The sequence below is a fragment of the Triplophysa rosa genome, linkage group LG2 (genome assembly GCF_024868665.1).
Source record: "Triplophysa rosa linkage group LG2, Trosa_1v2, whole genome shotgun sequence".
Lineage (NCBI taxonomy): Eukaryota > Metazoa > Chordata > Actinopteri > Cypriniformes > Nemacheilidae > Triplophysa > Triplophysa rosa.
This window is the reverse complement of record NC_079891.1, coordinates 30358717-30382473: the sequence shown is the minus strand read 5'-3', so window position 1 is coordinate 30382473 and position 23757 is coordinate 30358717. Positions and strand designations below refer to the sequence as shown.

The 23757-nt window shown below is 38.5% G+C and overlaps 1 protein-coding gene across 11 annotated transcripts in view; it reads left to right on the top strand.

The window, feature by feature from the left end:
• The window catches only part of fbrsl1 (fibrosin-like 1), a 279207-nt gene that overhangs the window by 159085 nt on the left and 96365 nt on the right, over positions 1-23757 (top strand). For all 11 annotated transcript variants that reach the window (XM_057352127.1, XM_057352146.1, XM_057352118.1 and 8 more), the window contains one exon: positions 18070-18099. In XM_057352127.1, coding sequence (XP_057208110.1) covers positions 18070-18099 — 30 coding nt within the window. The remainder of the gene's footprint in view (positions 1-18069; positions 18100-23757) is intronic.

The following is a 23757-nucleotide window of genomic DNA, read 5'->3' as shown; positions in this document are numbered from 1 at the left end:
ATCATACCATTGGATGCAACTAAGACTTAAAGCATTCCCTTAATAAACGCGGATTTAGTACTAGGCCCCTCTCTCTCTCTCTCTCTCTCTCTCTCTCTCTCTCTCTCTCTCTCTCTCTCTCCCCCTACCCTCTCTCTCTCTCTCTCTCCCTCTAAACCTTCTACCCAGGCTTGCACATAAATCAATTGAGATGAAAGTTCCATAATTGTGCTTGCTGGGAGGGATTTGAGCAAAATTGCGCTATGAATTTTTTAAAGGGAATTTTTACTAGCTGTTCTGCAGGATTGGAGGCAGAGGAGAGGTGAGGCCGTAGAGGATTTATGCGCCTGACTTCTTCATTACTGAAGTCATTTTGCTGCAGATGATAGTGTTGAGCCCGAGGGGACATTGGTCCCAGCACACTAACTCAGATTTTAAACCTGCCTAATCTTTCGAAGAGAACATTGCAGCACAGCAATATTAATGTTACATTAGGGGTTATATTTTTCGGCTGGTGTTGGGTGGGTTGGAGGTGAGTTGAATCCTTGCAAGATTTTTCAAAGTGGATAATAAGACCAGTTGTTTTGCATACGATTATTATAGCGTGTATGATGTTAAAGAGACATAAAAACTGAATTTGTTATGTTTAGAGGTATTCCTTAAGAAACTAAAAGATCACCAGATTTTCATGCTAACTGCATTTACAGTCTTTATTTATTGCTCTCTCTCTTCCTTGTTTTGTCCCACAAATCTCCAGTTTCCCAGGGCCAAAAAAGAACATTCTGCTATCATTTACTCACTCTCACCCATTTCAAACGACTTTATTTCTTCTGCAGAACACCAAAAAGATATTTTGAAGAATGATGGTACCCATTCACTTCCATTGCATGGACACAAAACCAGTGCAGGTCAATTGGTATCGCCACTGTTCGGTTACCAGCATTCTTCAAAATATCTACTTTTGTGTTCAGCAGAAGAAATAAAGTCATAAAGGTTTGAAATGACGAGGGTGAGTAAATGATGACAGAATTTTCTTTTTGGTGAACTTTCCCTTTAAGGAAAATATATTGTACAATAGTGCCAGTCTCCCAGTACTAGTTTTACCAAAACTAAAGATAAGATTAATCTGGTCATAAATGATTTCAAGCATTACTTTTAAAATTGTTCAATTATTAAATGCTACAGTAGTTATTTCCACCTGTTTAACTTCTCATCCCATTTATTAAACTCAAGAAATTGGACGCTTTGAGTTTGAAAGCACCACCAAGAGCCACAACTTCTCATTTTTCCATTTTAGGGTCAATTCCTTTGATTCGGACAATTCCAGAAGAGTGGAATTGAATTAATTAGGCAACTCGAGAAGTGTACATAGAAGTGTAGAAATGAATCGACCGCCCGCGTGCAATTCCATCGCATCTCCCGAATTGAACCGAAACTGACCTCATCTCTGTAAATTACCGCTCTTTCTCTCTCTCGAAGTGTTCTGTCTGTACCTCTCTGCTCTCAAGGTTAACACTCCAAACATGCCAAATCTCATTCGAGCGCCTGCCCAGCGGACGCTCAATTTAACAGCCCACTAGGCTGAGGAACATAGGGCTAAATCTCTCTCTCCTGGAGAGGAAGGAGAAGTAGAGATGATTGTATTAGCTTGTCAGCACCTAACGCTGAGCTCAATGGGCAGCAGAGACAGGCAGATATAATTAGATGTTTCTCTGTAGTGGAGGTGCATGGGGGGGGATTGGTGGAATAGCAGGAAGTACTGCAGTTAAACCTGAATTTCGAATTGCTGCCCAAAATAGTTGTCGATTCTTCCTGTCAATCCAAGATCATATCTTTTGGATTGGTTTACGTCCCAACGTAACTTGCATATTGCTACACATATCCCTACAGGTGTAGCAAAACAATGTGGGGAGAATTATTGTAGCGTTGTTTATTTGCCCGCGCCTGCTGCGTTGTTTTAACGCTTAACAGATGGAGTTATGCAAATCGGGTAACAGCACGAACATGCCCCAGAAATTTACACGCTGCTGTTCTCCATCTCGATGGAACTGTACAGCATTACTCACCCACTGCGATCCAGACACCTAAAGCGGCTCTTTGAAATGCTAAATGTGTGCTACAGTAAGGGCAGTTAAAGCATTCTTCTCCATAATTTGATGAAAGTTATGACCAAAATGTGAAAATATTAGTGCTGTCAAATCGATTAATCGTGATTAATCGATTCTGAAATAAATGTTTGGGTTTATACAATACGTATATAAGGTGCCATTTATATGTATATATTAATGCACACACATACATGTATGCATAAACTGTATAACAAATATTGACGTAAATATATCCATTTATATTTAAATATATCTTACATTATGTATAAAATGAATATATATTACTCATATTTCTTAAATATATACATGTATGTTTGTGTATTTATATATACTGTACATATAAATAAACACGTCATTCACACTATATTATAAATATATATATATATATAACAGAAACATTTGTTTTGGAATCGATTAATCGTGATTAATCGAAGTGACAGCACTAGAAAATATCACAATGACTTAAAAGCACCATTGCAGTGTACAGAATGGAAATTGTAGTCGAGTTTATAGTTAATACAACTGGAAATAATTCACTAAATTTATTTTAAGTCGTTGCATAAGAAATTGATTCTAAGCCCAGGTTTCATGAAAACAGAATAGATTTTGACAAATCTAAGCTTGTTAGCTCCAATTGTTTTCAACAAGTGTTTGCCATCCAACGCTGAGTAGCGGCATATGGTTGGCAACACCATCTTTAATTCATGTGGTTTTGTATCAGATCAAACCCAGGCTGGTTTAAATAGCTTATTTCATTTCCACTTCAATTTAGTGCAATGAAAGTGTCTCTGACCCAGGACAGCTCGAGTACTTAGTCAATATGTCTTTAAAGAAATCGTGTTTTTGATGCTATTGGTACCATAAAAGCAGAAAAGAAATTAAACGGTTCTATTCATCATTTCTTCAGTGCAATGCCTTGTTTTTCGATAATGGAAACCAAGATGTTTAAGCTTTCTGTTTTTAAGCAGAATGAAAAGAAAAGGGGGGGGGGGAGAATTGGTTGCGGATTCTATGTGGAGTCAAAGCATGGCCAATGAGGAAAGGCAGGTTGAATGGGGGTATTCTGTAGGTTTGGTGAAAGATCACCCCAACCCACCCGCTGGGTCTTCATAGTTGAGAAGTCCAACCCCCCAACCAGACCTGCTCCATCCAGTGACCTTGAAAATCTGAGGAAGCACTTTGTGCCGGTCTCCCAGGCAACGCTGTAGGTTCACATGGTAACTAGCAGCTTGACTCAATCAATCAAGCCTGGGCTTAGACTCGGAGACAGATTTGTGAAACAGACCAAAGTTGGGAGGAACGGCCCTGGCAGGCATGCAAAATCTTTTGGAAGGCGATCAAGAAGAGAGTGATGCGTTAATGTAGTGATGTGCTGGGTTTCCTGGGTGTTGGTGAATAGGGATTACATTGAAGAGAGAAAATCTTTGCTTACTATAAAATAAATTATTTACTTTCTTGGACGCAACGTAGAAGTACAGTGAGTGTGTGTAGGTTTTTAATGTGGTTCAGGGATGGGTCGCAATGGTTGACACGAGTGAGGTTAAGCAGTTTTGACCTGAGGGATTGAGGAATAGATTAGTCTTGCTAGCATTTTTTCCCATCCGGACAGACAATTTTACACCGAAGAAGCATTTTGAAAGTTCCAAACAAACATTATGGCATGTTTTTTTTTTTAATAACTATTTTAGTGTTTGCTGACTTTATTAATGCTGTTGTTTATGTATTGTTAGATGTCTGTTGTATTTAGAGTTTTTTATGATTTTTTTATTTATCACCACGATTGAGGTTTGAGTTTTAAATGTTAAGATCTGGAATTTTTGAGGATTTTTTTGAAGATTTGGAATAATGCTTATAACCAAACAGATCTCAACACCCTTGACTCCCATAGTAGAAAAAATTACTTAAAAGTTGTGTTTTGGAAGAATGTAGGACAGCAAGTATGGAAGCATATTGGTACCTATTTTCAATTTGAAATGCAATACGCAAAATGGCAATGCAGTATGTAAAATGACAATGCAATTGTGTATTTAAATATACATTTTAAATAACATATGTGCAACATTAAGTGCAAAATGAAAATAAAAATGTAATTATATCAATTACATTGGTCAGTTCCTACACTAGTTTTAATATGTTATTTAAATGGATATTTTTAACGCTCTTTAAGTTGCAAAATGAAAATGCATTCCCCGGATTAATTATATATGATAGTCAAGCAAAACTGTGGCAAAATGAAAATTCAAATGTTATTTTCCCTAAATGCATTGACATTAACAGGTTAAACATTTGGGATTGCATTTTCATTTAGACACAGCGCGTTGGGTGTTGCAAAATTCAATGTGGACTTGAAAATGCATTTCGAGTTGGCCACGCCCCCTCCCCGACACAGCGTCATTGCGTGAAGGCGGAGCCAGCATCGCTAGTTACGTGCATGATGTGCGGCTGCAGAGCTGATAAAAACATTAAATCGCATGCACACAAATTTACACACAGCGCGCGCTGTGTGTAAATGAAAATGCAATCCCAAATGTTCAACCTGTAGGGAAAATAACATTTGAATTTTCATTTTGCTACAGTTTTGCTTGACTATCTTAAACATATATAAACATTACTGTTTAGACTTAAAAATCTTACTGCATCAGGTTGCCTTATTTTTTAATTATTTATTCATACATTTTATATATTTATTTTCTACAGTGTAGACACGTAAAAATAAGTACATAAAGTAACCTGCTAATTTATGTTTTAGGGTGCGTTTGTATTTCTAGTTCGGTTCTTTTGGTTATTTTGGTCAGGACCAAAAAATAAAAAAAATAATTTAGTCCTGGTTCGCTTGGCGTTCAAACTGGCATTTTAACAGCGCACCTAAAGATATCGAACCTAACAGCTTACGTGTAAAGTGGCAACGTCATTGGACAGCTTTTATGATTTATATTTTAAAACGGAACTTACTTGACATCCAAAACAATGCTGTGTGCACAGTGCTGCGTGGGTTATATGATCCGTGTATGCCTGCGCATATTATGGTCTTTTTAGCAAACCGGTAACTCGCGAAGACCTCATGAAGTGTTTACTGCAGTCAAAACGGCGCCAGGAATTCCTCCGTTACCTGCGCAAGCACAGATCTAATGAACACTCCTTTTATATTACCAAATCACTTGATTTTCGGGGTGGTATGTTGTTATCACTTCCTGTTTTTGATTCGCGCCAGAGTTCGTTTGAAAGTGGACCGAGACTCATTTTTTCAGCGGTGTCGGTCCGCTTGTTTAGTGCGCACCAGGGTTTGGGTGGCAGCGTTCACACTTACACAACTAAACCGCACTAACAGAGCAATTGCACCAGAATTCGTTTTAATCGAACCAAACATTGCATATATGAACACGCCCTTAGACAGAGATGGTGCTTTACTTTTTGATGTTGGGTGCAAGATTGACATTTATGGATTCAAGAATGTTGCTTACTGTTGTCCACCTAAGAAATAAATCCATTTAAGTCATTCAGGCAACACACCAACCAGTCGTGTTTTTTCTTGTGTGAGTGCATAGCATCAGACATTAATGAGCTGGAGGTGCAACATTTTCTCGGGGTCTGACAGCACCTATAGCATCCAATGAGAATATAAGCATCAAAAGCGATTCTGAGCGTAAGAACTAGAGTCACTTCACAGAACTCCACTTTGATCATTGCAATGACTGGCTGTCCAGGTTTCTTTATGTGTGTGTGTCTTAGATGAGACTGTTTAGAGCTTCACACTGGCTATGACGATGATTCCCGATATTAAAAGCAGATTCTTTTAAAAGCCTTATCGTAATTCATTTGATTAAAACATGAGTTTCATGCATCGGTTTCTTTTATGATAAAAAACAAGTAAAATCCTAAAAATATATGCATATATATATAATACATCATATATGTGTGCATGTGTGCGAGCGCACGCAACACCAAGTTTGTCAAAAATCCACACTGATGTTGCATCTTCTCAAATCAGTAAGCAACCTCAAATCATCCTCAGCCGTCATGAGACGCGTCTCTACCGGGTGCATGAGACAAATTTGCGGTTATCAAATTGAAGACTATCGACTTGACACTCGATTCCCAGGTGGGAGAAAAGAGAAACACGGCACACCCTGGGAGATGAAGAGAGAGCAGAGACGACAGACAGAAGACAGACAGCGCTGGTAGAAAATCAGAGTTGTAGCAGCATTAATTGATGGTGCTGAGTGCCATATGCGTGGCCATATGGAGCCGAGCCCCTCAGGAGAGTTGTAATAGACAGCCTGCAGACACTCACACAACCTGGCACATTTACAAACTAGGGACAAGCCATTAATATTGCCCAAAGAGAGAGAGAGAGCGAGAGAAAGGGAGGGGGCCTGTCAACGCAATTTGTTGTTTTTTTACCTGATTGCTTGTTTGTTTTTTGCTTGTTTGTCTTTCTGTATTTGCTAAAGTACGTGCAAATCAGAAAACGACAGATAAAAATGAGATAAAATATAATAAATTAAATGCTTATCAGCTTGTTCATGCAAATAATAAAACAATCTATTATAATTTACTTACTGTCATGCCATTTGTGTTTAAATGAAGAAACTTTATTTCTTCAATTAAACACAAATATCTTTATAGCCTATTGAAATTACACCCCCCAAATATTTTTTCTACATACACATATTCCACATAAAATCATCCCACATAATATAAAAAACATTCTGGAAAAGTGTAACGTTGATTGAAATCATGGTGAAATTATTGCTTGAAATCAAACTTTGATGCTCGCTGCAGTATTTCAAAATTTGATTTTGAGACTTTAGCCTGGTTTTCACAGTCATGGCTCACATATTAATTACTTCTACTAAAACTTCTTAAATTTACATGTAAAGCAGTCCAGATGATACTTTTGCGAGAGAAAATGATTCATATTTTGAGTTTATTTGGTGAAATTAGAAGCTTATTTCTGAGGCAACATTTCACTTTTTCAAATACTTTTAAATATGGTGATAGTCGAAGTTGATACTAGCTTTGAATCTCATTGGTTGTCATGTGTCTTGTGACTAGATGTCATGTTTCATCATGAGATGAAACCACTTTGTGTATTATTCTGTTTAGTTAGATAAAAAGAAGATTAAAAAAGTATGTCCATGTGATGTTTAGTGATGGGTACCACAATAATAGACCAATACACTACAACGTTGGAGTTAGTTTAAATAATTTTCATTGCGGTTTTTGTAAATGTGTATACAAAACAACACAGAAAAAATGAGTGTAAAATGTTTATTAGAATTCTGGCTAAAAGTAACTAATTCGTAAACAGTTTAAAGTCGAGTATGAACTTCTGCTCTTGAACACAATGTTTCCTTTAAGTACCTGAAACAGATTTTTGTCAGAGAGATTTTTATCGTTTTCATGTGCTGGTCCATTAGTGATCTGTGGGCGGTCTGTTTGAGAAGTGAGGCTACAGGTGAATGGACTCCATTCTTCATTTCAACCCCTTAAAAGTGCTGAATGGTGTAGAGCACCGCTGTTGACTTCAACCTCTGCTTGTTCAGTTGTTGTTCAAAACGGCTTTTGTGAAACTCACAGAGTAGCATTTCTGTTGGATTCAGATGCTTGGTTGAGAAGAGGAGAGATTGCCAGACATCTGATGAGGAAATTAGGGAGAGAAGAGACCGACTGAAAAGTGAAGACAGAGCAGGTGAGATGAAGAGAGAGAGTCAAACGGAGTTGTCAGCCATTCTGTTGTTCTTCAGAAGAGAGACGGAGAGCTGAGAGCAGAACATCGCCGCTACTGATGTCTTTGGCACAGATAGAGAACGAGTGAGCAAGAGAGCTTGTCTGTGATATTTCTGGTGTAGTCATCGCACTGGGTCAAACTGCCAATGTTTTACTGTTGCTCTTTGTTTCGTCTTCCCTTTGCTCCTCTGAATTATTCAACGCCCGAGGCTCGCTTGTTCGCTCTTTCTCCGTCTCACATATTGCCTTTCTTTTTCTCCTTCCTTCTCGGTTTCTGTGACTCTTTTTGCATTTTATTTCAAGAACACTTCATGTGCTGCTGTGCTCCGAGGTTTCATCAGTTGAAGTTAAACAGTGATGCTGTAAGAATGTTCGCAACTGAAATATAAAACCAGACGAACAAAAGCTGATTTAAAGACAAACGCGGATAAAGTGCAGATCTTTGGGTGCACCCCACCATTCACCATCTTCGTCTTAAAACCTTACGTGTCACCTACTTAGACGGCAAACATAGACCCAATATTAAAGGTCCAGTTTGTGATTTTTTGGAGGGTCTATCGACAGAAATGCAATATACTATACATAACTGTGTTTTCAGAGGTGTACGGTAGCCCTAAATGGACAAACAGCTCTACAGAGCGCGTTTCGTAAATACGTCATCTCCTTCGGCAAAGAAGCGAAAACGTGACGTAACTGTCTAAGCCGTGTTCTCTAACCAGCGACTGAATTATTAAAGCCAGACGTTTGGAAGAGTGCAAGAACACATGCTTCAACAAGGTACTACCGATCATGTTACCGTATAATGTGAGAGGGAAATATTTAACATGCACGAAATGTCTTTGCACATCCTTAAGGCCAACACACGGATGCATACTACAGAGTCATGACCTGCTGTTTGTCATCGGACTCATCTTAGAGGAAAGACAAGCTTGAGATCTCGACGCGCAGTAAACCACAGGACTCTCACTGGTCATTCTTTGGCCTGTGATGGATGCCATTTGATCCTCTCTGTGGGGTGGGGGGATCTTCTTTAGTCTCTGTTTCCCAGCGTGAGGAACCCTGTGGTTGAATGACAAGTCGGGCGTGAAACAGCCGGCGGCCCCCAGACATCACAGCCCTGGCCTGTTGGGAACTGATACACTCACCACAGTCTGCACGAGCGTTCTTTCTTACAGTTTACTTTTGATTTTTGTGCTTTTCAGGCAGGAAAAAAAATGTTTTTATAAATATATAATACAGTTAGTTACTTATAAGGGATAGTTCACCCAAAAATACAAATTCTGTCATAATTGAATCACTCGTGTCATTAAAAATGTGTGTATGACTCATAAAGAAGATATTTTGAGAAATGTCTCTGTGATTTTGTGTGGCAGTTAAAAGGAACCAGTGTTGTTTGCTTACCAACATTCTTCGAAATATCTTCTTTTGTATTCTGCAGAAGAAAGAAAGTGATACAGGAATGACATGAGGGTGGTGTCACAGTTTTGTTTTGGTCACGATATGGGCACAGACTTTTTTCCCATCGCAGCCATGTTATTTATATATTTTAAGGTATATCAGGGTGGCATCCACTGAATCTTTACCTTATGACTCTATGTAAAGGTAGTCTGTCATGGTGTACCATATGTTATTTGCACTCTCTCTTGCTCTCTTCCCACCTCTCTTTCTGTGTGTGATCTCTGATACATCCATCCTCGCTTTATTCTCAGTGTTTCGCAGCCCACACAAGGACACAGAAGAGAGAGAGAGAGATTGAGGAAGAGAGAAATGCCCGTAGGCTCAATCTGTTCTGTGGCGCGCTACACGCAGGCCACAGGGAGACCTCCACTCACTCCATTAAACTGTCACACGCACACACATTCAGAGTATAGTGGGAGAGACTCTGTTGCCCCGGAGGCCGATTCAAGTCAACATCCCGTTACCTTCTCCACCTGCCTAATTTCCTTGGTTAAATGCGGCCCAGGACTTTCCTTCCTCTGTCGTGCGCTTTTGTTTGTATTCCATTTGTTGTGTCGCCCCATTTAAGCGAATACTCCCCAAGTCTAACTGAGATTCCCTGTCTACGTCACTTGTAGCCACAACGCTGTTAGATGAATCCGTGCTATCCTTACAGACTAGCTGATGAGGGTCTCCTCGATTTAGCAAATAGGTTTTGTTTAACAACATGATGCAGCATTTGAAACCAAGTTAAAGGGATAGTTCACCCAAACATGAAAATTCTGTCATCATTTACTCACCCGCTTGTCATTTTCTTCTTCTGCAGAACACGAAAGAAGACATATTGAAGAATGTTGGTAACCGAACACCGGCGGTACCCATTGATGTGCGTTGGTTTTGTGTCAGTGAAATGGAAGTGGGTACTGCCGGTGTTTGATTACCAACATTCTTCAAAATATCTCCTTTTGTGTTCTGCAGAAGAAAGAAAGTAAATGATGACAGAATTTTCATTTTTAGTTGACAGCTATTGTGGTGTGACATCATTTCAATTACAACAATATCCGTGGGAATACATTTTGGATGATTTTATTATTAGAATTTCATTCAAACTGAGTCCAAAAATTTGTCAAAAAAAACCCATTCACTCCAATTTAGATCAGAAAGAAAATAATTTTGCTCTTATCTGCAGAGGTGGGTAGAGTAGCCAAAATCTTTACTCAAGTAAAAGTACAAGTAACTAGAGAAATTGTTACTCAAGTAAAAGTAAAAGTCACTATTTTAAAAATTACTTGAGTAAAAGTAAAAAAATATGCAATGAAAAAACTACTCAAGTAGCTAGTTACTTAGTTACTTTGTATCTGATTATATAGGCCTACTACATAAAATTAATATTAACGCCAATATTTTAATATTACATTTTAATCAATATTTTTAAATATCATAAGCAGATATCTTTGCAATATACTAGAGAGACTAAAGAATAGACAAACACAGAAGAGACGAGCGTTTCTGTAAATTTCATCTAGTCCTGATGTCAATGTAGTTTACACAACTTATTTAGAATAATAGACCATGTCAAACTAAAGCATGAACTAAACTCAGAGCATTTCCTAAGATGATCTAGAACATCTGCAGTGCTCTCTTAAATGAAATACACACTTTTGAACAAAGCTCATGTTTTCTCGTGTTGTGTCACGTGTGTGTTGTGAAACGCTCTTACTTGTAAACAAACAGTAAACAGTGAACCACACGTCCATCAACAAGTGTTCTTCCTTCTGTTCTTCAAATGTATATTTCTGCAAGCCCACGTCTCTGTGTCTGACAGGTAACGCGCATGTTGCTGTGTCTGACGAACAGGTCGCGCGGGTGCGCGCATATGGCGGGCATTTATCATCGCTGGCAAACAATATGACACATTTGCAGTTTTGATTGTATAGATATAGATTCATATCCACTTCATCCAACGCTCTTTGTGTTCTGCGTGTTCTTAAATTTCGTGCTACGAGGAGTGAGTAATCCTGATTCAGATGATTCAGATCGGGTTTTTATGATGTAATGTCTTGGTAAATTACATCATCACCTCGGAAGCTCTATGGCAAGACTCTAAGGGTTTATTATTCTCAAAGGAGTTGCTCTATCTTTCTTTCTCAGACAAGTACATCTGGATATTATGTTGTCGGGTTCAGGTTTTCACCTTGCACTGTTATTGAAAATAAGGGCATGTCACGCAACGTACATCCTTTCATCTGCCTTGTACGGAATGTACAGTACAGCTGCTTACCAAGTGACGGATACATTTGTGCCGCAATAGAGTTTGAGCGAACCGATTTCTGTTTTTCTCGTGTTTTCTTAGCAAGACTAAAACTGTACTTTGCATTGCGTTTGCTGTCTTAACCGCCTGTGTGCAATGACAAATTGTCCAATTACAGTAAGCAAATAATGTTTCCAATACCAGTTTAGTTTAATTGAATATGAAAAACTAAAAGAGTCTCGCTGTGCCTGTTAGAATCTGTTAATCTGATTTACAGTATTTTGCTAACAGTTCAGATACTATATTTCTTAATATATTATCTTATTAGCAATCTGCGGTTGTACTTTTTGTAAAACGCTTTTGTGTCAGAACATAAGCACATCTTTGGGTCCCCACCCACCAGTTGAGATTTTTCTATATCGACTCTTTCTTTCTCTGTGTTACCTCGCTTTTCTCTCTCCATATCCCTCCCACATCACTTCACCTTCTATTCTTATATGTATCATTATCCTTCTCTCTCCACCTCTATCTTCAACCCTCCATCAGATCAATAGTTCTTAATCCATCCGCTTTGGACATGAGCTGCCCAGTCGCTTCCCATCATGCCCAGAGGCAAAGTCACATGTCAAACCGCTGCATGAATTTGATGGCTTGATCAAATCAAAGCGTAGGCGGCCGCTTTTATCCATCATTTATACCGAGGTCAAGGAGAAGGGATGTCTCCTCATCTCTGAAGGCTGGTGCTTTAGCAGCACGACTGAAATATTATGCTGGCGAAGTTGTGTGAAAGCTCTTCGGTGACCTCAAGTCAGGATGTCGATATATTTATAAACAAAAAGATTTTTATCCTTCTTTTGGCACTGAATGTTGTATTCCAATGTGCTTTTGTTTTACAGAGGCACCAAGAATCCCTTCCGTTTCTGAGAGTAATTAATTTAGCAACGGTCTTTCGTTGTTTGTCATGCTGGTTGGAGTTACGATCCTTCGATCTGCACTCAGTCCCCTAAGAACGTCCAAAGTGACTCATCAGATTTCTCCCAAGTTGACTGAATGAACACTGTCTTGAATTATTTATCGTCTGTAGTGTTGTGTTCATGGAGTCGGTCTCCGTTACAGTGAATGTGCTTTTACACTTAGAGTCCTGCATCTGATCTTTGACCTTCACTTCAGTTTAACCAGCCAGGAGAAAGTTATCCTGCGAGATATTGATAAAAAAGTCTTAAAAGTTTTGCGATGACCTTAAAGTTGTTAACAACAGTTGACCTTGAGTCCTCTTAGAAGAACCTCATTGTTCCAAACAGGTGCAGTCATTGTAGCGTTTTTATAAAAAATAAAAGAAAAAATTTAGTTTTAATTAACATTTGAGGGATTGTATTGTAAGTAACATTTTTATTTGTTTTTAAAATATTTTACATAATTATCTTTTATTTAAGTTTATTGGTTTCATTTGATCAATAAAATAAAATTTTGATTTATTTGATTAATTCATGCACTTTCTTTTATTAAAATATTGTAGCTAAAATAAAATAAAGAAAATGAACATGAAACAAATGTTTTATTAATATTTTTAAATATGTTGATTTTAAAATATTTGATTAATGAATGAATTCCGTTTTATTAAAATATTGCCATTTATTGCGATATTGCCATTCAAATATTGACATTTGTCAAATGGTTAAATGTGTTACTACAGTTTCATTGTGTAACCCACTACACAACTTTTACTCTCAAAGGTCCATTTACAAAACAAGTACTTTGTTTGTACTGTGGTACTGTGGCATTAAATATAGTATTTTAATGTATACTTAATGTATATTAGGTTCTTTAAAGGAATTCCAAGAATACCACGGTAGTGCCATGGTACTTTTTTGTTAGGATCTGAAATCAAAAAAGTCTCTCTGCAACAAACAGCTTTGGCCAAGAAAATTCCCCATTTAGAATCAGAATCAGAATCAGAAGAGCTTTATTGCCAAGTGTGCTTGCACACACAAGGAATTTTCTTTGGTGTTGGAAGCTTCTAGTACAGACATTCAACACAATGACAATACAATATAATACGATTTACAGTCTAAAAGATTCTAAATTGTGCATATATAAAATAAAGACTATTTTACAGAAAATGGGGGATAATAACATATAAGAGACATTGTACAGGGTAGTATATAGTAGAATAAACATATTAACAGATTGTATGTACACTTGTGCAAATGGATAATTTAGTAAGTAGAGGTAGTGTTATATACATGTATACATAAGATGTAGATATAATAAGGCACAGTAGTGCACACTATAGGAGTAGTGGAAGTGGAATATTGCTCTTAAGGAGCAGTTATCTGTTTAGGAGGGAGATTGCCTGGGGGAAGAAGCTGCTTCTGTGTCTGGAAGTCCTGGTGTTTGGTGCTCTAAAGCGCCGGCCAGAGGGCAGCAGATCAAAGAGTTTGTGTGCTGGGTGTGTGGAGTCAATGATGATTTTTCTTGCCCTGTTTTTCACTCTGGAATCGTACAGGTCCTGAAGTGTGGGCAGAGGAGCACCAATAATTTTCTCAGCACTACGAACTGTCCGTTGTAGTCTTCGTAGGTCTGATTTGGTGGCCGAGCCATACCAAACAGTAATTGAAGTGCACAGAACAGATTCGATGACCACTGAGTAGAACTGGGTCAGTAGCTCCTGTGGTAGGTTGAACTTCCTCAATTGACGGAGGAAGTATAACCTCTGCTGGGCCTTCTTTACAATGGAGTCTATGTGGGACTCCCACTTCAGGTCCTGAGAGATGGTGGAGCCCAGGAACCTGAATGACTCCACAGTATCCACAGTGCTGTCCAGGATGGTGAGGGGAGGAAGTGATGGAGGGTTCCTTCTGAAATCCACTATCATCTCCACTGTCTTGAATGCATTCAGCTCTAGGTTGTTTTGACTACACCAGGCAGCCAGCTGAGCAACCTCCTTTCTGTAGGCAGATTCATCACCATCTTGAATAAGGCCAATGACTGTGGTGTCATCTGCAAACTTCAGGAGTTTGACAGAAGGGTCTGTAGAGGTGCATTCGTTTGTGTAGAGTGAATATAGCAGTGGAGAAAGAACACATCCTTGTAGCCTTTAAGCTACTCTTCTTTAATCACTTTTACCAGGGACGAATTGCTTAACATTAAGCAATGCCCTTCTATCAATCTTTTCCCTAATTTTGAAAATTCAGACGTCTTACTGGACATTTTACTCGGAGGAGCGGCAGCTCTGTACAAACGCTCTAAAAGACGCAAGCGGGGAAAGCGAGCGGGTGCGCTCGTCAGACTCCGACGACGCGGATTTAGGACCCCGCTGCCGAGTATACACCTGGCGAATGTCCGCTCCCTTACCAACAAAACGGACGAAATACTCTTACTCACCAGGACAAACATTCTCAATTTAGACATTCTCAATGTTCTTCTCTTACTAATTTGGATCACGAGACGAATAACGTTGTTTCAGATCAGCAGCAGACGGCCCCCATTGTGACTGCACGTGCTGACAGCCCCGATGATGTCACTGTTGTTCAGTTGCCATGGCGCTGACACCGAAATGTATTCGTGGCAGGCGCTGAGATCTGGTTTTGCATATTTTTGGTCTCTCTGGCACCCTGTACTGCTGGAATCAGTATTCATCCAGACATCCCCAGGCAGACGCTGATGTTGAGCCAGCATGGCTGTCGTCAGGCTAGTTTCTTACTCCCCCTCCTAGGCCAATTCATTCCCAATCTCCTCAGCATGTGACAGGTGCAACTGTGTTATTGATTTGGGCAGTCGGTTTTAATGTGCTCCGGGATGCGCAACGCTTATTGTCTCCCCCCCCCTTGGTGTGCGTGTCTATTAAAATGCTGCCAGGAAAATGTTCTGAAATATTAGACAGCTCTCCCCCCCTCACCTCCCATTCCCATTTCAGCTGAAATATATGAGGCCGTCGGCAAGCCAAAACCGAAGCCGTGGGGTCCGGCGTGAGACTCGCTGTGAATAAATCACGTTCGCTCGCTCCTGCACACATGCACACGCACAGACGTGCTGCGGCGTTCACGAGAGACTCTGTAAATAAAATACACACACCAAATGTGAAGAAAGCTGTTTAAATGTCAAAAGCATCTTCGCAGCAGATGAAGGGAGGGACTGTAATGTCCTGTGTAAACAACACACTCATTGTGTCACTTACACTGTGTTCTTTTTTCATCCGTCCAAGTCTATTTTTTTACACAGCATTTCATTTCTGTCTGTCAATGCTGGTAAGAAAGTGTGTAATTGTGTGGAAATGTGTACTAGTATACAACTAGTATAGTATATAACTAAGGTCAAGGTCACATGCTGCTTCATTTGCAGAAAAAATAAATAATAGTAAGTTGATTTGAATAAAAGTATCTGCAGAAATACACTAATGTATGGATGGATGGATGGATGGATGGATGGATGGATGGATGGATGGATGGATGGATGGATAGATAGATGATAGATAGATAGATGATAGATAGATAGATAGATAGATAGATAGATAGATAGATAGATAGATAGATAGATAGATAGATAGATAGATAGATAGATAGATACTAGATACTAGATAGATAGATAGATAGATAGATAGATAGATAGATAGATAGATAGATAGATAGATAGATAGATAGATAGATAGATAGATAGATACTATATAGATGGATGGATACTGTAGATAGATACTGGACTGTTTGACGTCCACATTTCCAAACAAGAAAATCCCACCTGAATGGATACATGCTTGACAGTTGGCTAAGCCACTTTGTTTGCTAATGCCTTGGACATACAATTAATGACTTGTGACAAGAAGAGCTGAGCAATTAGGATTTGTTTAGCTAGCGCTGTGAATGAATGAGTCTCTCTAATCTGCTGCATAAACTCACATTAATGTACACAGAACATCAGGCGGACTCAAAGGTGGGCTGCTGAATCTTTGTGGAGTGAATGCAAGCTTGTTAATTTAGCTGCAGTTTATTTTCATGCTAGCAATAGGAAAGCGTACTGTAAGATTTGGTGTGGGAGGTTTTATATTTGATCGGGCAAAGAAGGCACCGACACAGCCTGTGCACAAACAAAGCCACAAGAAATCTTTTTATGAGACTGACGGTTTGAGCAGGACCTTATTGCCTTATAAAAGACTGAAGGCAAAACCAGAGAGAAAACGTTTCTTGTGCTTCTCTACCAATTAACATCCTTTAAAGTTTTATTGTTTCATTGTTCTTTATTACTCGTTTTATAGTTTAAATGAGACGTTCTGTATTAACTGCTTTGGAACTTTTAAAACTTCTTTGCTTCTTAAAGGAATTGTTCAACCCGATATGGACATTATCTCATTATTAAGTTATCCTCTTGCCATCCCAGATGTATATAACTTCCTTTTTAAATTGAACACGAACAGATTATTTTATTCAAATGTTGTATGTCATTTTCTTATATGGGCTTATATATTAAAGCTCCAAAAAACACACATCCATCCTTAAAGCAATCCAGATGATTCCAGTGGGTTAATGAATGTCTTTTGAAGGGAAAATATTATATAATAATATATATATTACATGGTATGATAGAATGATGGGATGATATTATACATCAAATTTTGATCTTATTTTGAGATAAATACAATGTGTATCCATAGAAACATACAGATCTGCATGCTAGGTTCAAATACACTAAGATGTAAACAAATCATACAATAAAGTTGAATGGAAAATTCTCAACAACGAACCGGAAAAAAAAACAGATGAACTTCTGATCCTCATTAAGAAAACAGAAGCGAGTGGTTGGGACCGCTCCTTAAAGTGCAAATGGTCTGTAATTGCTCATTTGCATATGTGTAATTGCAGTCCATTTCTGCGGCAAGCCCCGAAATGTCCTCGGCTACACGTACAAATGAAAGGCGAGAAGCACAGGAGTGTGCGATAATGGCCTGGCATGAAATATTTATGTAAGAATATGGCACTCCGGTGCCTGCTAAGTGTTGTTGAGGGTATTTTGTAACATGAAGAGATGGGGACTGTGTTTCCTAATTTGATTATTTAAACACGTTTTAAAGTTTTTACCATGGCCATTTTCTGCTTCACAGTCCCCAAAAATCATATTCTCTAACTTGGTCAGACCATTGAAATACCTTCAAATCATAAACTTGCGTTTTTATTTTATTCTACTTTATTTTATTATATTTTTATTTTATTTTACTGCCCTGAATATTCATCCTAGCACTCCTAGGTTTTTTTTCAGCAATGTGCCAAGGTTTAGCCCATATATGAATAATTTCCCCCCAACTTTCTGTCTAATATCATACATTGAACTGCTCGCCTGCTACACCGGCTCCCGAAAACCGACCGAAAAGTAGTATTTTACGCCATCTCACTTTTGAACCGTGGCATCCTCTTTCAAATGTATCACATTTTCCCCTTCATCACCTCCATTTTTGACGAAAGGTGTCACCGAAGGAGAGAATGAGCGTAAAAAGAGCTGCGGTAAAAATCGTACCCGAACCGATAATGAGGTCAGAGAATGAATGAATAATTCTCTCATATCTTTTTCTCTTTACAGTGTGACGGCGAGAGTGACATTGATGACAAGGTACGTTTTTTTTTTTACGTGTGTTTGTGTGTCTGTTTACCTAACCCACCTAGGAGTGCGTAAGAGTGATTTTAGAGTTTAAAGAATGAAAGGCTGTCGTCTATCTGTGTGTGTTTGTGCATGTGTGGATGATAGAAAATGGCTGCCAGACTTGTGATTGTTGATTTATTTGCATATTACAGGGATACAAAGAGAAATGCGGCACAGCGGCGAGACAGTACATTTATTGCAGAAGTGTTTTAAGGTTTCTGTGCGGTGTCGCTGTGTCGGAGATGTCAATTCAGCTACTTTGAAGTAGTTTGAACTGGAAGAGAAAAGGAGTCGCTTGATGGCTGTTAAGTTAGTTAATTCCGTACAGCAAGTACTTTTGCGAAGTCGGTACTAAAGAACAACCCACTTAAATGTTCGAAAGAGTTCAAAATATGAAGAAAAATACATATTAGCTCCGTTTCAAAAATTTGTGAGCTGCCTACATATGCACCTGCTTTCTAAGGCAGGGTTAAAAACAACCCAATCTTAATTGAAACAGATTTGGAGTGCTGTTTAAAGACAACATTTTTAACTTCATGTTAAAAAAATGTGTTTCTTAATAGGAAGCATAATCACGATGCCGCCTTTGTAGGCAACTTTACAAGCCTTTGAAACAAAATTGTGTCTTTTGTAAGCACAAGTCATTCTCTTCTGTTCTGTTTTCCTCATCCTGATTTGTCTAAAAAATATAACGCTGGTATATTTTTCCCAAAGATTAAACTTGTAAAGGCGCTGTCTTTCATTGTAAGCTTCCCTTTAGTAACATGAAACAATAGGATGCCATTTCCGTGAAAGACAATATGTCACACGTGCAATAATGGCCTCACTCCATATGGCGATATATTTGCATGCATTTGCAAACATGGGCTTCAGCCATATATATCGCCCTCAGATTATACCATTACATCTGATTTGTTATTCAAATGCTCTCTGGTCACGAATGCTTTCGAGATTTGGTTAGCGGTTTGAAGGTTGCCAGATCCTTTCCGGTGAAGTGTTTTGTCGTTTGTTTATCTTTTAATATTGATAACCCTAATATGACTGCCACCCATATAAACAGCATGTAGCTCCAGTGGAAGTGTAACACGTGTTAATTCCCCTGCAGTTAAGCAATTACTCCCTGTTAAATGAATGTGATAGCATAACTAATCTCCTGTAAGCCAAGCTCCCAGTTCGGTGGAAAACATCTCCGGCTCGCTCTATAAATAATACATTGATAGCGAGCAGCAATTTGCATTAACCGCAGCTTGTGCTAGTCAATAGGCTTTTATCTTCCTCCTCATTGAGGCAGATGGTAAGAGAAAACCTCTTTGGATTTGACGCCATGAAGAGAGGGACTTTTAAAGCGCCGTGTTCTTTTAACACTAGCTTTGGAAAAAAGAGGAAACGGGGTTTTCTAGAGTTTTTACTTTCTTTGTGATGGAGTTTAAAAATGTCAGGCCCTGTTCTCTCAACCTGTTTAGATGTCACTTTTCCAGAATATGTTGTTGTTAATGTGTCTTAATGATCGCATAGTATTTATGGTGAATATGTAACCATTTAAACAGATCATATATACTGTATAGTGTAAATATACAGTATATATATGCACAGTATACTTACATACTCTATATGCAATATACAGTGTTGGGTGTAACTAGTTACTAAGTAATTAGTTACTGTAATTTAATTACTTTCCCCTTGAAAAAGTAAAGTAAGGGATTACTTTTATTTTTCCTGTAATTTAATTACAGTTACTTCTGATGTAATCGAACTTAATACTGTGTAATATATTCAATAGTGGAAGTGTAACTTTAAAATGTATGCTTTAATGTCTCCTTCTCACATTTGTATACTTTGGTCAGTTAATACAAATAATTTATGTAGTTATTTATTTATTTTTTAAGAGCCATTTCACGTCTATCCTTGAATCAATTCTAATCACGGATGTAGGATATAGAAAGTAATTAGTAATAAGTAATTAAATACTTTTTGGAGAGAGTAATTTGTACAGTAATCTAATTACACTATTGAATATGTAATTAGTAACTAGTAATTAATTACTTTTTCAGAGTAACTTACCCAACATTGGCAATATATATAGTATACATATACTCAACTCAACTTTATTTATATAGCGCTTTTACAATTTTCATTGTTACAAAGCAGCTGCACATGAGACACATTGACTACAAGCAAAACAATCAAAGTTGTACCTGCAAAAACAAGAAAAGGTTGAAAACACAGAAGACAGACACACCCACACACAAAACACTCCACACACACAACACGCACACGCACCAACACACACAGACACAGAGACACACACACACACACGGATGCGCACGCATATACATATACAGTATATCTAAATGTTTCTTGTATATTAAAAAGGTTTTTAAAGGAAAACGCTACTATGTAACTGCTTAGTTTAACATTTAGGAGAACAAGATGTACAAAATCCCAGTCGACTTGGCTCTCCATACTAAGATAGAATGAAAATTTCTGTTGAATATAGTACCACGTGACATCTGCTACTGATTTCAGGCCATTTTTATTTCTTTTACTGTGTTCTTATGCACAATTGCGATGTTAGAAGGCTGTTCCCAGATCAGTGTTTACCGTGCCACATGGAGGGTTCTTCAACAATGCTCTGCGCATTAAATGAAACTGCAGATGCAGGTTGTTTTCACACAACTGAGAACATGTGGAAGCAATCGCAGGGCTCCGAGTCGAAGCGGGTTTGTGTTCTTAGCAGGAATGCGTCAGGTCATGTTTTTATGGGCCGTCTTCTGAAAGCGTGGGTTAGGGATAATAGTTCTTGGTAAAAGGTGGTTAGGGGGCATTGAGAAGATGAGCCATGGTTGAAAAACAACAGTATGTGCTGAGGTGTTTGTCTTCAGGTGCACAAGAGAGAAGAACACTTCACTCTTTCATGATTGCTTCTGAAAAACGATGAACCCTGTTATTTGTCATTGCGTACAATTAAATCGAATGTAAACCATCAGTTTAGTTTGAATTGTAATAAGTGTCGTCCCCGGTTTAATACTGTAATGCTTTAACGTCTTTGATTAGTCCTGTAAAAATGAAACATTCTCGCTTCTGGCGATTTAAACATTACTAAATGATAAAACAGCCTGCAGGTACGCTGGAGGCCATAATCAGTTGGGCTGATTTGAATCAAATCGCTTCATGTGTAGATCAAGTCCACTTATTAACAAAGACATCACAACCTGTTCAAAGAAAAGAAAGCACCTCTCGTAGTCTGTGACAGATGATGAGGCTTTGATCTGGCCAAGAAATGAGATGCGTACGTCTGGCCATAACTTTTGAAGCAAGCTGGTAATAAATAATGTGCATCTTGGTATTCATGTAGTGTATGGTGTTTTCATTCTGCTGGCTTTTTTGAAACAATCATTTCCTGTTTGACTGACAAACGCAAGGTTGGCTGTTGATAAATGTAGTTCAGCTCGCATAGTTATGTGGATGTGTTTTGTGTGCAGTTAAGAAATGATTTTCTATCAGTGTAATATCTAAACAAAATATTGTTGGCAAGGCTGGTGCAGAAGTCACGTTGGCCATTTAATGTGCTTGTTGATTTTTTATGTTAAATTGTTTAAAAACGGCTTTTATCACCGTTTACAATTTTTCATGTGGATTGGAGCACGTGTGGCATTATTTGGGATTCAAATAATCTACGTACACCACGGGTCCCCCCGCATGGAATTCGCCATGTTGTTTCCACAGAATCATGAGTTATCTCCTAGTTATATCATAAGTCAGCCGCTGTAGTGAAATGGGCCGTTGGTTGCAAATTGCAACCTCACCGCTAGAGGCCGCTAAATTTCATACTCTGCTCCTTTAAAGATGTTTGTATGTTTTTCCAGAAAACAAGACCATGCTTAATAAGAAATTGATTTTCTTTTTGCAGTGAACAACTCATTTGATCGATTTGAGTCTGCTACAGTAGTGGTGAATGCAGTGCATACCTGAGATTTAGCCCACAGTCAAATGACTGACATATAAGGCTGTTGGGTGTTTGTGTCCTGACAGGTGACCACTGAAATCCGTCTGTTTTGTTGAGCAGCTTAAAAGGATTTGTGTTATTTCATTTCTCTGGTATCTCTTTCCCTCACATCAGTGTGACAGCGTGTCACATGACACACCCCACCAATTCAGCCACTTCAGGTAAACACTGACATTTTCCCCCTCCAACCGAAGGGCTTTACAGCTGACGGGCGGGGCTGTCTTTATTGACATCCTAACCCTTCTCCCTTACTGTCATCATCTCAATTCGAGCTATTTGCCCTGTCAAATATCATGTTGTTTTGTTTCAGACTGGAATGTGAGCATTAGCAGCACATGCCTAGCTTTTATCTTTGGGTTGGCCCCAATTTGATAGGCCAGTGCGGTGTTAAAAAATGGCTTCTCACATGCACCACCAAACCATCTCAGGGGCTTTTTGTGTGATTTGGTTGTATTTTTAATTTTTATTATTATAACAGTACTTTCAAATTCCTTTAAATATGTGACGCATGGAATTAAGGTTTCTTTCTACCAAATAAAGTTAAGAGCTTAGAGTTTTGGTGGTCCACGAGAAAATGTTGCTAGGGTGCAGGGTGATCAGGCAACAAAATTTTATGAACCATGTCCTGCGTCCCAGTGGAGTTTCAGTCGGGACGCCATTTGTCTAGATAATAAGTCTTTGCTTTAGTTTGATTTTTATTGGCTGAAAATACATTTTGACAAAGTCATTTAAACAGAGTCGTTTAAGCTAATAAAAATTAATCTACTTTTTGGAAATATGTCAATTCATTTTCATTGCCAAAAATTTTAAGTTGACTAAAGCCCTATTCGGACGGTAATTGTTTCTCATAGGGATGTAAGATATTTTCTCCATTTAAGGGGGATAAATGGTGATTTTATTGCCGTCCGAATCTGTTTTTCTCCCACCACCTGCGGACAAATCCTCAGGCGAATTACCTACTGTATGTTGACAAACACCAAGGTTGTGCGGTAATTTAATTGCCGTCCGAATCCACATCTCTGAGTTTATAACAGGTGTTAAAACCAAAATACGTTTTGTAAGTCCATTCTGACCACCGCAGAGTGTTGCTCTTCAGGAGGTTCAGGCATTATACTGTAGTGTCTGAACCATAAAAACCACAACATGACTCACATATAACGTCTTATCACACGCGCACCTGAAGCGCTTCTGCGAACGTAGAGAAACAGTTCACAGATGGCAGAAAGTTTATTACGGCTTTCTTTATTTTGCAAAGGCACAATGTTTTGTGGTTATCGTGGATCTACGCAAATAAATGTAAACTTCGAATGATATCATAGGTGTTTGTATGATGACCAGATGATACAGAGTTTAATAAGTTTCGGCTGTTAACGTGATCGCGTAGATGCATCACGCGCCATGTACGCACACACAAGTTCACATAAGTTCTAGCTATGACCGATAGATCAGTATCACTGCTTCACTGCACAGAGAGGGAGATGATAAGAACAGAAAGAAGACCAGAAAAAACATGAAAACATTCGATATTGGCATTTTAAAATATAGATTTGATTCCATTATAATTATTTAATACGTGCAAATTGTCATGTGACTGAGCATGGGAGAAGTGCATTTTCCGGGTT